The sequence below is a fragment of the Lissotriton vulgaris genome, unplaced genomic scaffold (assembly GCF_964263255.1).
Source record: "Lissotriton vulgaris unplaced genomic scaffold, aLisVul1.2 SCAFFOLD_300, whole genome shotgun sequence".
NCBI classification, from domain to species: domain Eukaryota; kingdom Metazoa; phylum Chordata; class Amphibia; order Caudata; family Salamandridae; genus Lissotriton; species Lissotriton vulgaris.
Window position 1 is genome coordinate 1,641,715 of NW_028250131.1, and position 12,785 is coordinate 1,654,499.

The window sequence follows — 12,785 nt, forward strand, 5'->3', positions numbered from 1 at the left end:
CTCCTACGCCGATGACACCCAACTGATACTCCCCTCACCAAAGACCCAGACACCGCCAAAACCAACCTCCATGAAGGAATGAAAGACGTCGCAGTATGGATGAAGCTCAGTCGCCTGAAGCTGAACTCAGACAAAACGGAGGTCCTCATCCTCGGACAATCCACATCCGCCTGGGATGACTCCTGGTGGCCCACAGCACTGGGCTCAGCGCCAACACCCACGAACCATGCACGCAACCTGGGATTCATCCTGGACTCCTCCCTCACGATGACCAAACAAGTCAACGCCGTCTCGTCATCTTGCTTCAACACCTACGGAAACGCCCTATACGCAGGAACCACAGCCAAACTTCAGACACGACTTCAACGCATACAGAATGCCTCCGCACGACTCATCCTCGACATCCCTCGCCACAGCCACATATCCGCCCACCTGAAAGACATGCACTGGCTCCCCGTCTGCAAGAGGATCAGGTTCAGGCTCCTCACCCACGCACACAAAGCACTACATGACAAGGGCCCGAATACCTCAACAACTGCCTCTCGTTCTACAACCCCACCCGCCAGCTCCGCTCCGCCATCCTCGCCCTCGCCACCGGCCCACGAATTCGCAGAACCACCACCGGAGGAAGATCCTTCTCCTACCTGGTAGCCAAAACATGGAACTCCCTCCCCGTGCACCTACGACTGACCCAGGTCCATCTCACCTTCAGAAAACACCTCAAGACCTGGCTCTTCAAGCAGTTGCGACACCCTCCCTCCCTTCAGCGCCTTGAGACCCTCACGGGTGAATAGCGCGCTCTATAAATGTATTGATTGATTGATTGATTGTTTGTGCTGTAAAGTGCAGGGCAGGTTGTGTTTGTGCTGTGAAGTGCAGGGCAGGTTGTGTTTGTGCTGTAAAGTGCAGTGCACATGCAATGTGTGGAGTGTTTGAAGAAGTGACAACGTTTCTCCGTATTATCACCTGATTCAAGGGTTTTTTACATAAAATTCACAGATCCTCAGTACTCTCACAATGCGATAGTGAAGCCTTGCACATTTTTCCATATTTCCGTGCGTCCCTAATATATGAAGTATCGCGTGTCCATGGCGGTGATAGAAAGGAGGAGTTTATTTCTTACAGAATACTCCACCCACAGATCTGCTTCCTCCTGAGACACTGACACCTTCCAACTCCTCCGGCAGCATTCCACATTGGGTGTTGTCTCAGAGACTCTGGGATGTCTCAGCTCTGTTGAAGAGACTGCAAGAACTTTGTGTGAATAGTGAGCCGTGATTATTTGAGGTGTTACATGTGATTGTGCAGATCTGTGCCCACCCTGTGTGTAGTTCTCTGGGAGTAGGTGATGCCCGTGAATGACTTGGACGAAGTCTAACCTTTCACTACAAAATGTATGGAAGTGATTTGTGTGTGCGAGACTGTGTGTATGTGCTGGTTTGTGATTGGTCGTCTTGGGTGGATACATTATATATGAGCGTGTAAGCAACTGATCCGTTTGATGACTTATTTCCAGTGTGTAGGTCTTTGTGCCTGGGGATGAATTGTGTTTCACGTGTGTGTTTATTTATTTATTTATTTGGCATATTTATATAGCGCTGATCTGTCACCCAAAGGGCATTCTGGCGCTGTTTCACGTGAGTGTGTGCACTGGAGAGCACAATGCCTGTGTAATTGTGCAGCATTGAAGATGTGGTTAAGAAATATCTGGTTTGTTACATGAATTCGATTTATAAATGACGTGTGAGGCTGTGCGAGTGAGAGTTGGAGTTTGTGTCACATCTGTGAGTACACAATTGAATGGACTTTTTAAAGAGCAATTTATTTGTGTGCGTGTTTGTTGCAAACATTTGGCGTGTGTGTTGCAAGCATTTTGCCAAAGACAAGCCTGTCTGCTCCCAGGCACCCCTGGCCGCCACTGCTGGGACCAGAAGTCAGGTAGTATACTCAATATTTCGCATATTTAGCATAAGATCTAAAGTCTTTCAGGTACACAGATTTTAGTATCTCCCCCATGTTTGCCTCTTTTTTAGAGGCAAATGGCGTGTATGCTAGCCACACATATAGAGTAATCTGGTACTCAACAGACCTCAGTTTGGACCAACAAACAATAAGACTCTTCAACATCCTCAGATTGAGAAATCGTTAAAAGCGCTTTACTAAACCCACCCTCCCTAGGCAAAGATAAGGTGGAAATATCAAATTATTAGAATCTCCTAAGCCGGATATCCTGTTCGTAACTGAAACCTGGTTGTCAGAGGAATCTACTCCATATCTCCAGAAGCCATACCTGAAGATGACCAAAAGAGAACAAGCTCAGAGAAAGGAGGTGAGAAAGCAGCAATTATTCACCAGTGGATCCACACATCCCTGAAACAAATTACTCAAACTGAAGGGGTAGATCTGCTTCACTTTCTCAAGTTTCGAGTTGATGACGACAACTCGGTCCCTAAAGATAATGAATTTGCTGATTTAATGATGTTGAATTTACACCAACACATTACATGCTCGGATCACAAAAAATGAAATCCCTTAGATCTTATCTGGGCGTATAATTCGAAATGACTGAATATAATCATCCCTCCTTGCCTACGGTCCAATCAGTATTTGATCAGCGTTTGTATTCCGGTAGATCTTTCTAACTTGATCCACAAGCAGGAAATGAAACCATACACACATGGCGATACATTAATACAGAGCCAGTGTTATCAACACTTTCAAACCCCTCCCCCCTCTTCCCATCAATTGAAGACATTCTCTCCAAAGAAAAATATCCCACTCTGTGGTTCGGACATCCTAGTGACCAACACCCCTCAAATTCAACAGCGTGTTATAAACCGCACCAGACCAGAGCCCTGGTACAAGCCAGAGTTAAAGGAGGCGAAACCTGCATTGCGTCGACACTGGCGGGAAAGGGAAGATGAAGAGAGCAAAATCACATTTTAAATTGAGCTTGAGGAATATAAAGGCAAACCCATTCCTTGCAAAGTCCTCTTAATAGACAAATAATAAAAATGGTTTTTTGATATCCTGAATGATTTGTCGCCCCCAGATGAAATGAGAACTTCCCTGACCCCTGTCGAGGCATTCTGTGACAATCTAAATACTTGACAAAAACATTCTTTATAGATAGTATAAACAAATACAGCAGTAATAATTCTGAAGTTGAGTCTGATAAGAACTCTACTCTCCTTATCCTTGTTTGAAGAAATAAACAGGCTTCATGAATGTGTGATCAAGGTCAAATCCGGGTCACCAACTGACCCTTGCCCTCCGGCAGTCATAGAATCTCTGACCTCAACAATCAATCAGCATTTATAAAGCGTACCCCAAGGGTATCTGGGCGCTGAGGGTGCTGCGTCTTAGTCGAAAAGAGAGGTCTTGAGCAGTCCCCTGCAGAGCGTTTTCATCAATTCAGCAGCTCAAGCTGTCGCTCCAAGCTTGTTTCAAAATGCTGTAGAGCTCACGATACTGAAAAACCAGGGAGAAGTCCCGGATATAACCAAGAATTATAGGCCAATACCTCTGCTCCCTTAACCTGCAAAAACTATTGGTCAGAAAACTGTCTTCAAGAGGTTCCAGGCTTTATAACTACACCGGCTCTCAGATAATTCATATCAATGGAATGTCCGCCTCACAACTCCAGGTTCAAAATATGATGCAATTTGATGATTACTTCATGAGGTTGAATCAGCTAAAACTGGATATTGAAAAAACTGAGATTGTAATTCAAAAGAATAAGACCAGTCTTTGGAACCAACTTTACTCTCCAACAAAAATGAGATTGTTACCGGAGCCTAAACCCACAGCTAAAAGCCTCTGAGTGATAATCAATAGCAATCTTAGCAAGACCCAGCTGCTGGAGCAGTAGGATCTAAATACAGATTTATACTGAAACTACTTAAGAGAATAACCCCACTCCTCCTACTTAAGGCAAGAAAAGCAATAGTGGTGGCCGCAGTCCTATCTAGATCGCATTATATCAACCGAGTATATGTAAGAATGCCCAGTATCACCATTCATAGACTACAAGTTATTCACAGCGAAGCAGCTTGTTTACTACATCATCTTCAGAGGTGGGCACACGCCACACCTATATTGAACTAGCATATCCACTCTAAGACCCTCTGCCTCAGCCCTAAAGGGTCGAGAGGTCTAGCCCCTCACTTCATTGCAAACCAGGTGGAAATGCATACACCCGTACAAAACCAGAGATCTCCTCACTTGAATTTACTTTCTATTCCAAAATTACAGAGGATCAGATCAGGTGGACGCAGCTTTGGTACAAGCTCCTTCCATTCGAATCTCTCTCCCAGCTAAATCCATTTGAATCTAACTTCAAGTGTTTTCCCAGAAATCTGACAACGCACAAACCTATTCTTCCCTGGTCTGATTAGTTGTCTCCTCTTTTATGTGTCTCTGATTCAGTTCCAAGAAACCCCAGGTTGAACATGCTCTCTAAATATGTAATGAAATAACACACGTTTTGTAGATTCTGTAGAGGTTTGATGTGTTGGCGCGTGCTTCAGTCACTGACCTGAATATTGCAAAAGAGAGCTGTACAGTGCAAGTGAGGATGTTAGCGCAGTCTTGTCTGCCAGGATATTATAAACCTTCGATTGCTGTAAGGCTGTTACAGTGTCCAGTTTTTGTGGTGGCACAGTGTACAATTTGAGCAGACCAAGGAACAGACATAGTGTTGGAAACATTTCAAATCCGTGCCTTTCATAATATATAAACTATGTTGCGGGTATTGTGACATTTTAATGATTCATTTTTTTCTGGTTTTAGAAATGAGCGATGTTCTCTGATCACACTGGGGTTGGTGAGACAGGAAGGAGGATTTTGACCTAACTGTCCTGTGATAACGTGTTGTGTTTTCTCTTTTCCTCTCCTCTGCAGACATTGAGACTTGAACATCAATTTACCGGAATGGGGAGAAGACGGGCTCCAGGAAAGAAAGTGACAGCGGAGTGTTCACGTGAATCCGTAAGAGCCACAGTCCCATCTTATCCTCTTCATGACGTCTCAGCTTCAAGATCCCGAAATGATGCTCAGAGGGACCAGGACCTGGAACCTCTTTCGGAGAACCTGCCTCACATTATCCTTCTATCCATGCTGGAGGAGTTGGAAGCCAAACTGGATAATTTGCTGAATACTGTGGAAGACATACCTTCTAAAGTCACTGGGCTGATTAAGAAAATCTGGATAGAAAAGGATCAAGGTTACCTAGATAATGGTGCAGTGTCTTTGGAGATGGTCTGTCCGGCGAGCATTAGAGATTGTACTGTTAGCCGGTCTCCTGTGACACCTCAACTGGACAGGCCAGGGGATCCGAGCTTGTGTCTTCAGACAGTGTGTTATGATGGGCATGCACCAAAGCAGGAGTGTACGCTCTCTTCTCCGACCGATGTTCAAGGGCGTCCAGAGGAGCCAAACCTTTGTCTAAAGCCAATGTTTCCAGATCGACGTTACCCACAGGAGGACCAGTGCTTGCAACCTGGGTTTCCAGATGTACACGAGTCGAAGCGACACCAGCATATGCAGCCTGGGTTTCCAGATGTACACGAGTTGCAGCAGGAAGAGTGCATGCAGCCTGGATTTCCAAATGTACACGAGTCACAGCGAGACAAGTGCATGCAACCTGGGTTTCCAGATGGAAATGGACCTCAGCAGGATTGTACTCTATCCAGATGCCCTCAGACAGATTCTCCAGGCAGATCACTGGAGGCGAACCTGTGTCTTCACTCAGAATTTGTTCTTGGCCAGGCACCAGAGGAAGACCAGAGCGTACAGTCAGCGTTCGCAGAAGAGAGGGAGCCAGATGAGCCCCTGAAGCAAGAATCATCCTCATTGTCTAGTAAAAGCTGGGACCAGCAACAGAACCTCTGCCCACACCCACTATTTCCTGAAGGACACGAACCACAGCAAAACCACTGTATACAACCCGCGCTGCCAGATGGGAACGGACCTGATGATCCCTTGAAGGAAGAATTGATGTGTTTTGATTTCCAAGATCCCCAGGAGAACCGCAGCCTACAACCCGTGTCACCTGATGGGATGTCATCAGACGAACACTTAGAGTCTGGGCTGTTGTCCTTTCATGAGTTGGGGTCACAACAAACCCAGTGCCTACAGCAACACCTATGCTTGAAGCAGGAACTTCCTTATGCGCAGGATCCAAACGTGAACTACGAGCTAGAATCAATGCGCCCTGAAGCACAGGAACCAGATCAGAACGACAAGCTAGAACAGACCTGGGCAGATGCACCGGGTTCAGATCAGAACAACACAGTGGAACCACTGCACTCTGCGGCACTAGATCGAGAGAGAGAATCAGTGCTTCCTGAAGCACAAAAAACAGATCAGAACACGGTGGAACCACTACACCCAGAGGAGCAGGATTCAAATCAGAACTACAAGCTAGAACCAGCCTGTACTGATGCATGGGGTTCAGATCAGAACAACAAGCTACTGCACCCTGAATCACAGCATCAACATCAGAACTGCAAGGCAGAACTGCTCTGTCCTGAAGAGCGGGGTCTGCCTGTGCCCCCATCATGCCTAGAACTGGACACAATTACTGCAGATGAAGACGCCCCCTCAGACTCAATGGAGACAGGACCAACACAGTCACATTTATTTCCGTCCAAAGCCACCCCAGGTATGTGTTTCGCTATACATGGACACGCGGAGGGCATACTAACGCATGTAACCTCTTGAGAATGCATATTAGCAGATTTTAGAAAGTCTCTGAGGCGATCATTTGGGTTTGGGTGGAACCCACTGAGCGATACTGACCCCCAGTGTACACTGGGTGCAGATGTGTCCCTGCATTCTTCTCTGTTTCCACACAGGACTGCATCCTTCCTGTGCAGAAACAGGCCTGGTAATGGGACTCTGCATGAGACAAATACGCCAGTAGCTCTCGTCCTTCCTTGTCTGTCCCTATTCCAGGCTGAGGAACTGGAAATAGCGCAATTCATGGGAGGAATTACTGGGCAGAATCACAATAGTCGGATACAAGTGATGTGGTGTTCATTGAGAATAGCAGACATGCGCAGTCTAGAGAGGTTGCACAGTTACATTGGGTAAGATGCAGTCGTCTCCAGTTCCTGATATAAAAATCCTAGTCTGTATTCGGCCTCAACAGCAGGGCTGACTAGGGATGTTCTTGCCACTGCAGGGTTCTCCAAGAGTGCACACGGCCTTGTTGTGAAAGACAGATACACTACGTGATTCGCTGTATCTGACTTGTGAGTTCACCCTCCCGAATTCTAGCTCAGCCCCAAGTGTGCTATGAATGATTTTAAGGGAAGATAAAAGTAGCGATGATCTCCCTACAGCAGCATCCTGCCTTTAGCAAACTCTTTAACTATGAAAAATGTCATTGCATCATCACACGTAACATGCTGAGTTAGGGTTTGCACACCGTCTTCACGTGTGCTGTTGTGCCTCCCTGCCCGGACCTACACCCCGCCCTCGGCCTCACAGCTGTCCCTCCCTCCCACTGAATCTCCTGGCCCGACCCTCCGCCATTTCCTCTGTGACCGTCCTGATCCTTCCAGAGGCGGTCGCTCCCCCACGCAGCTCCTCACCCCGACTGCAGTGGTATCGTAGCTCTTGAAATTGACTCTGATTGCTGCCTCCCCGCATTGCTGCTAATTTTTTACTTTGATACTTTTCATCGTTGCGCTTGTATTTTGATGTGATTGCAGCCTCCTCGCATTGCTCGCAATATAGAACTTTGACGCTCCTATTTACCCGCGCTGCCAAATCGAACTATCTAATTAATTGACCCGAACACGCTGATTTGTGTGTGCTTACCGCTGCATTGTGCCTTAATTTATTTAATTTCCGTTGAATGTTTGATCGCATAGCGGAGTATTGCCCCAATCCAGTTTGGTTTACTTTGGTTTATTGCCAGCAGCCATCTTCACGTGTGTTGTTGTGCCTCACTGCCCGGACCTACACTCCGCCCTCGGCCTCACAGCTGTCCCTCCCTCGCCCCTCCCCCCTCCCACCATCCACATATGACAGATGTATCTGCGAGCAGAGTTCGCGTGCAGCGAGCGCGCCCCATGCGCACCGAAGGTGCGCCAAAAGTAAGCCCGTCTATGCCCGTCCCGCCTGGACCGCGCCCAGCTCCAGACCCCCTGGTCCCCCCCGCTCCCAACCCACTAAAATCACATATGACGCCGCTACTCTCCTTGTCTTCAATCCTGGACGTACACCATTTTGCTGCGAAGCTACTCCTGGACGTACTCACGGCCCTTTCGCCTGCCTTTCCTGCAAGTTTAACGGCTTTAGGACCTTCACCAATTCCACGTCCTCCAAACACATCTCCGACTCAAACTGCCTAAAGTGCATCCTGCTCAACACCCGCTCGGTCCACAGACACGCAACAGAACTCTGGGACCTAATCGACACTGCGTCACCTGACATCGCCTTCCTCACCGAAACATGGATGAACACATCATCAGCTCCCGACATCGCCATAGCCATACAGGATACTTACAAGATTATCTGCAAAGACCGCACCAATCAAACAGGAGGAGGCATTGCCATCGTCCATAGGAACACCATCAAAATCACAACCAGTTTGACGACAATCTTGCAACCGCCGAACATCTCTACTTTCAGATCCACACCGACCCCAGGACCACACTGAGAGGCACCCTCATCTACAGGCCTCCAGGTACCCGCACCCAATTCAGCGATGACATCACGGACTTCGTCAGCCTACACGCCCTAGCCTCCGAGAACTACATTCTTCTAGGAGACCTCAACTTCCACCTTGAAAACAAACACGACAGCAACACCAACACCCTTCTGGACAACCTGGCTAATCTCGGACTCAAACAACTTGTAGACACCCCCACCCATGTAGCCGGACACACGCTCGACCCTATCTTCACCTCCAGCAAGCACATCTCCTTCGATCGCACCACAACTCTCCACTGGACGGACCACAGCTGTGTTCACTTCAGCTACAAAACCTCCCTAACCCACAATCGCCCTCAACCTATTCCTCAGAGAAACTGGAACAAAATCACCTCCGACCAACTCCTCACATCACTCAACCAAAACCCCCCCACCTTCTCAATGGACCCAAACCAAGCGGCCACTAAACTCAAGCAATGGATCACCCACAGTGCTGACGAATTAGCACCCCTGAAAAAGCACCAGTTCAAGTCACACAGCAAAAAGGCTCCCTGGTTCAACGATGACCTTAAAAAATCTAAGAAGCTATGCCGCACCCTGGAGAAGATATGGAGAAAAAACTCAACCTCAGACAACATGGCCTCCCTCAAGACAGCCACCCGCAAACACCACCAACTGATTCGATCCGCTAAGAAATCAGCATTCAAGGATCGTCTCGACAACAACACTCATAACAGCAAGGAACTCTTCAACATCGTCAAAGTATTCACCAACCCCACCGCAGCATCTAACGACATCACTCCCTCCCAAGACCTTTGCGACGCGTTATCCTCCTTCTTCTACAAAGAAATTGCCGACATCCACAACAGCTTCGAGAACTCTTCCAGCGTTCACCCCTCCACACCCCCCTCAGATCCTTCTCCGCCAACTAACTTCCTCAGCGCCTGGAATCCAATTACCACTGTAGACACCATTCACCTCATGAACTCAATCCACTCTGGCTCGCCCACTGACCCCTGCCCCCACCACATCTTCAACAAAGCTGACTCCATCATCGCACCCCATCTCCGTGATGTCATCAACTGCTCGTTCAACTCTGCCACCTTTCCAGAAAGCTGGAAACACGCAGAACTCAGCGCCCTACTGAAGAAACCCACAGCAGACCCTTCTGAACTTAAAAACTACCGACCCATATCCCTCCTCCCTTTCCCGGCCAAAGTCATCGAGAAAGCCGTCAACAGCCAGCTCGCCGCCTTGCTTGAATCCAACAACTCCCTTGACCCATCTCAATCTGGATTTCGAGCCAAACACAGCAGTGAAACCGCCCTCATTGCAGCGACCGACGACATCCGAACACTACTGGACAACGGAGAAACAGTGGCCCTCATCCTACTCGACCTATCCGCCGCTTTCGACACAGTCTGCCACAGCACCCTCATTCATTGCCTCAGCAACATCGGCATACAAGGAAAAGCCTTGGACTGGATCATCTCATTCCTCGCCGGGAGAACTCAAAGAGTCCGACTTCCCCCATTCTACTCAGATGCCACCGAAGTCATCTGCGGCGTTCCTCAAGGATCCTCACTCAGTCCCACCCTCTTCAACGTCTACACGAGTCCTCTCGCCTCCATCGCGCGTCAACACAACCTCAACATCATCTCTTACGCCGACGACACCCAGTTAATCCTCTCCCTCACCAAAGACCCCAACACCGCCAAAACCAATCTTCACGAAGGCATGAAAGAAGTAGCTGAATGGATGAAACATAGCCGCCTAAAACTCAACTCAGACAAAACGGAAGTACTCATCCTAGGATCTTCCCTCTCAGCTTGGGACGACTCCTGGTGGCCTTCCGCATTGGGCGCAGCACCCACACCCACAGACCATGCACGTAACCTGGGCTTCATCCTAGACTCCTCTCTCTCGATGTCCAGACAAGTCAACGCTGTCTCGTCCTCCTGCTTCAACGTACTTCGCATTCTCAAAAAGATCTTCCGCTGGATCCCCCTCGAGACTAGAAAGACTGTCACCCACGCACTGGTCACGAGTCGACTGGATTATGGTAACACACTTTACGCCGGAATCACAGCAAAATGACAGAAAAAACTCCAGCGCATCCAAAACGTGTCAGCGAGACTCATTTTAGACATCCCGCGACAAGATCACATCACCGGACATCTAAAAGATCTCCACTGGCTTCCCGTCAACAAAAGAATTACTTTCCGCCTTCTCACCCACGCACACAAAGCCCTCTACAATCTAGGACCCGAATACCTCAACACTCGACTGTCCTTCTACAAACCCACCCGCCAACTAAGATCATCCAATCTTGCCCTCGCCGCAGTCCCGCACATCCGGAAATCCACCATGGGTGGCAGATCCTTCTCCTTCCTGGCTGCCAAGACCTGGAACTCACTCCCCACCCACCTCCGCCTCACTCAGAACCACTTCTCCTTCAGAAAAGAACTTAAAACCTGGCTTTTCGACAAATAATGAACCCCTCCCCTAGCGCCTTGAGACCCTCTGGGTGAGTAGTGCGCTATACAAATGCCAGAACTTGAACTTGAACTATTGTGGTTCTAACTATAAATTGCATATTGCAGTGGTTTGTTCAGTTTTAATTTTTAACTATAAATGCACTTTACCCTTGTGTTATAACAAAACCAACTATAATTTCACTCTAACCTTATTCAGTGCAAATATTTTAGGGATAAAGTACCTCCGGCCACACATGATAAGGATATTGCATGTCAGCGAGGAGTTCCATAACTATATAGAGGAACGAGGACGAAGGCAGAGTTACTTTATAAGGTTATTGGACTCCGAGGTGACTTGCAGTAATCTTATAAAGTGCGCCAGGTGGTACTTTATCTCATACTAGCAGCCTTCCCGACGTTGTCCGGGTATGAAATAGAATGTGTGCAATGTGTGTAATAGGCAAGGGAAATTTATTTTAAAATCTCGCGGTAGACAACATTTTTAGCATGAAGTGTTACAATAGTTAGGCATGTGTGTGCAGATACTGTGTGTACCTCGGAGTAAGAAGTATTAGCAGATGTCTCTAGTGTGTATGTACTCCACTTCCGTAGGTAAGCGTGTGTGAAAGTGCATTCAGTTGTAAATTTCGTGTCCCCGCAGGCCCGCTGAATCGCGTCATCCCCCGCTTGAGGCCCGGCTCCAGTTTTGTTTGATGTTGTGCTTGTGGTGTAAAGTCGTTGATGCAGAGAGTTGAGTGGGTGACAGCGCGCGCTGGAGACGCTGCACGTGTGGGAAAGTGCTGTCAGTTCAAAAGTTAGTGTCCCAGCAGGCGCACTTTGTCTCGTCATACGCCGCATGAGCGTATGGATATGGATAATACATGTTCACACCATCACCTTTCCCACAAACCACTTAAAACCTTGTAGCGTAGCTCTTTCATATGAAAGAGCAAACATGTTTGCAAACAAGAAAAATAAAAATAAAGCCTCTGGTGCAAAATTAAAGGCATCAAAAACCTGTGGGATATTTTTTGGGATATTTTTTGCCCTCAAATATTAGAAACCGTTTAATACAAGTCATTAAAAAAAAGCTGCAGTACCTCAGAAAATGTAGAAAGAGATCGGAATTCAGAGCATGGGGAGGGGTGACTCTTCCATCTGAGCAAGTCCGTGTCTGGCAAGGTGAATGATGGCTCTACCCCCCCACTGGGCGTCTGATAGGAGACCCCCGCATTCTGAAAGAGCAGGATGTCGTCTCGTAAACCAAGTGCGCACTGACCCCACCAAACTGGTTCTGACTGGATTTAGTGATTTGTGGCTTTAGAGAACAAATACTTTTTTGGTATAAAACGCTGCGCTGGAACCTTGTCCAGGTGTGTTCCTTCAGGATGTCAATATGAAACTCTGTCCGAGTGAACAGAGGAAAGGACTTTTGAAACTTTCACCAAGCTTGCTGAAGAAACTACCCGAGGGCCTGAATCAAGAGAGCCTCCTACCGAAGTCTCAGGAACATTAGACTTCACCCCATCAGCCATCGGAATTCCAGTGTGAGGAATTCTGCTTGCAGGTGAGGCCTCCGTCAAGCAATCCGGATTCGCTAGTTCTACTGTGAGGAACGCGGACTGGGAACCTTTGCTGAATCTG

General features: G+C 47.9%; 1 protein-coding gene across 1 annotated transcript in view; it reads left to right on the forward strand.

Annotated features, from left to right (window-relative positions):
• LOC147663356 (uncharacterized) overlaps positions 1-12,785 on the forward strand; it is a 108,206-nt gene that overhangs the window by 42,825 nt on the left and 52,596 nt on the right. The window contains 1 exon segment of the mRNA XM_086950502.1: positions 4,903-6,664. Within this exon segment, the coding sequence (XP_086806628.1) occupies positions 4,933-6,664 (1,732 nt within the window). The 5' untranslated portion in view covers positions 4,903-4,932.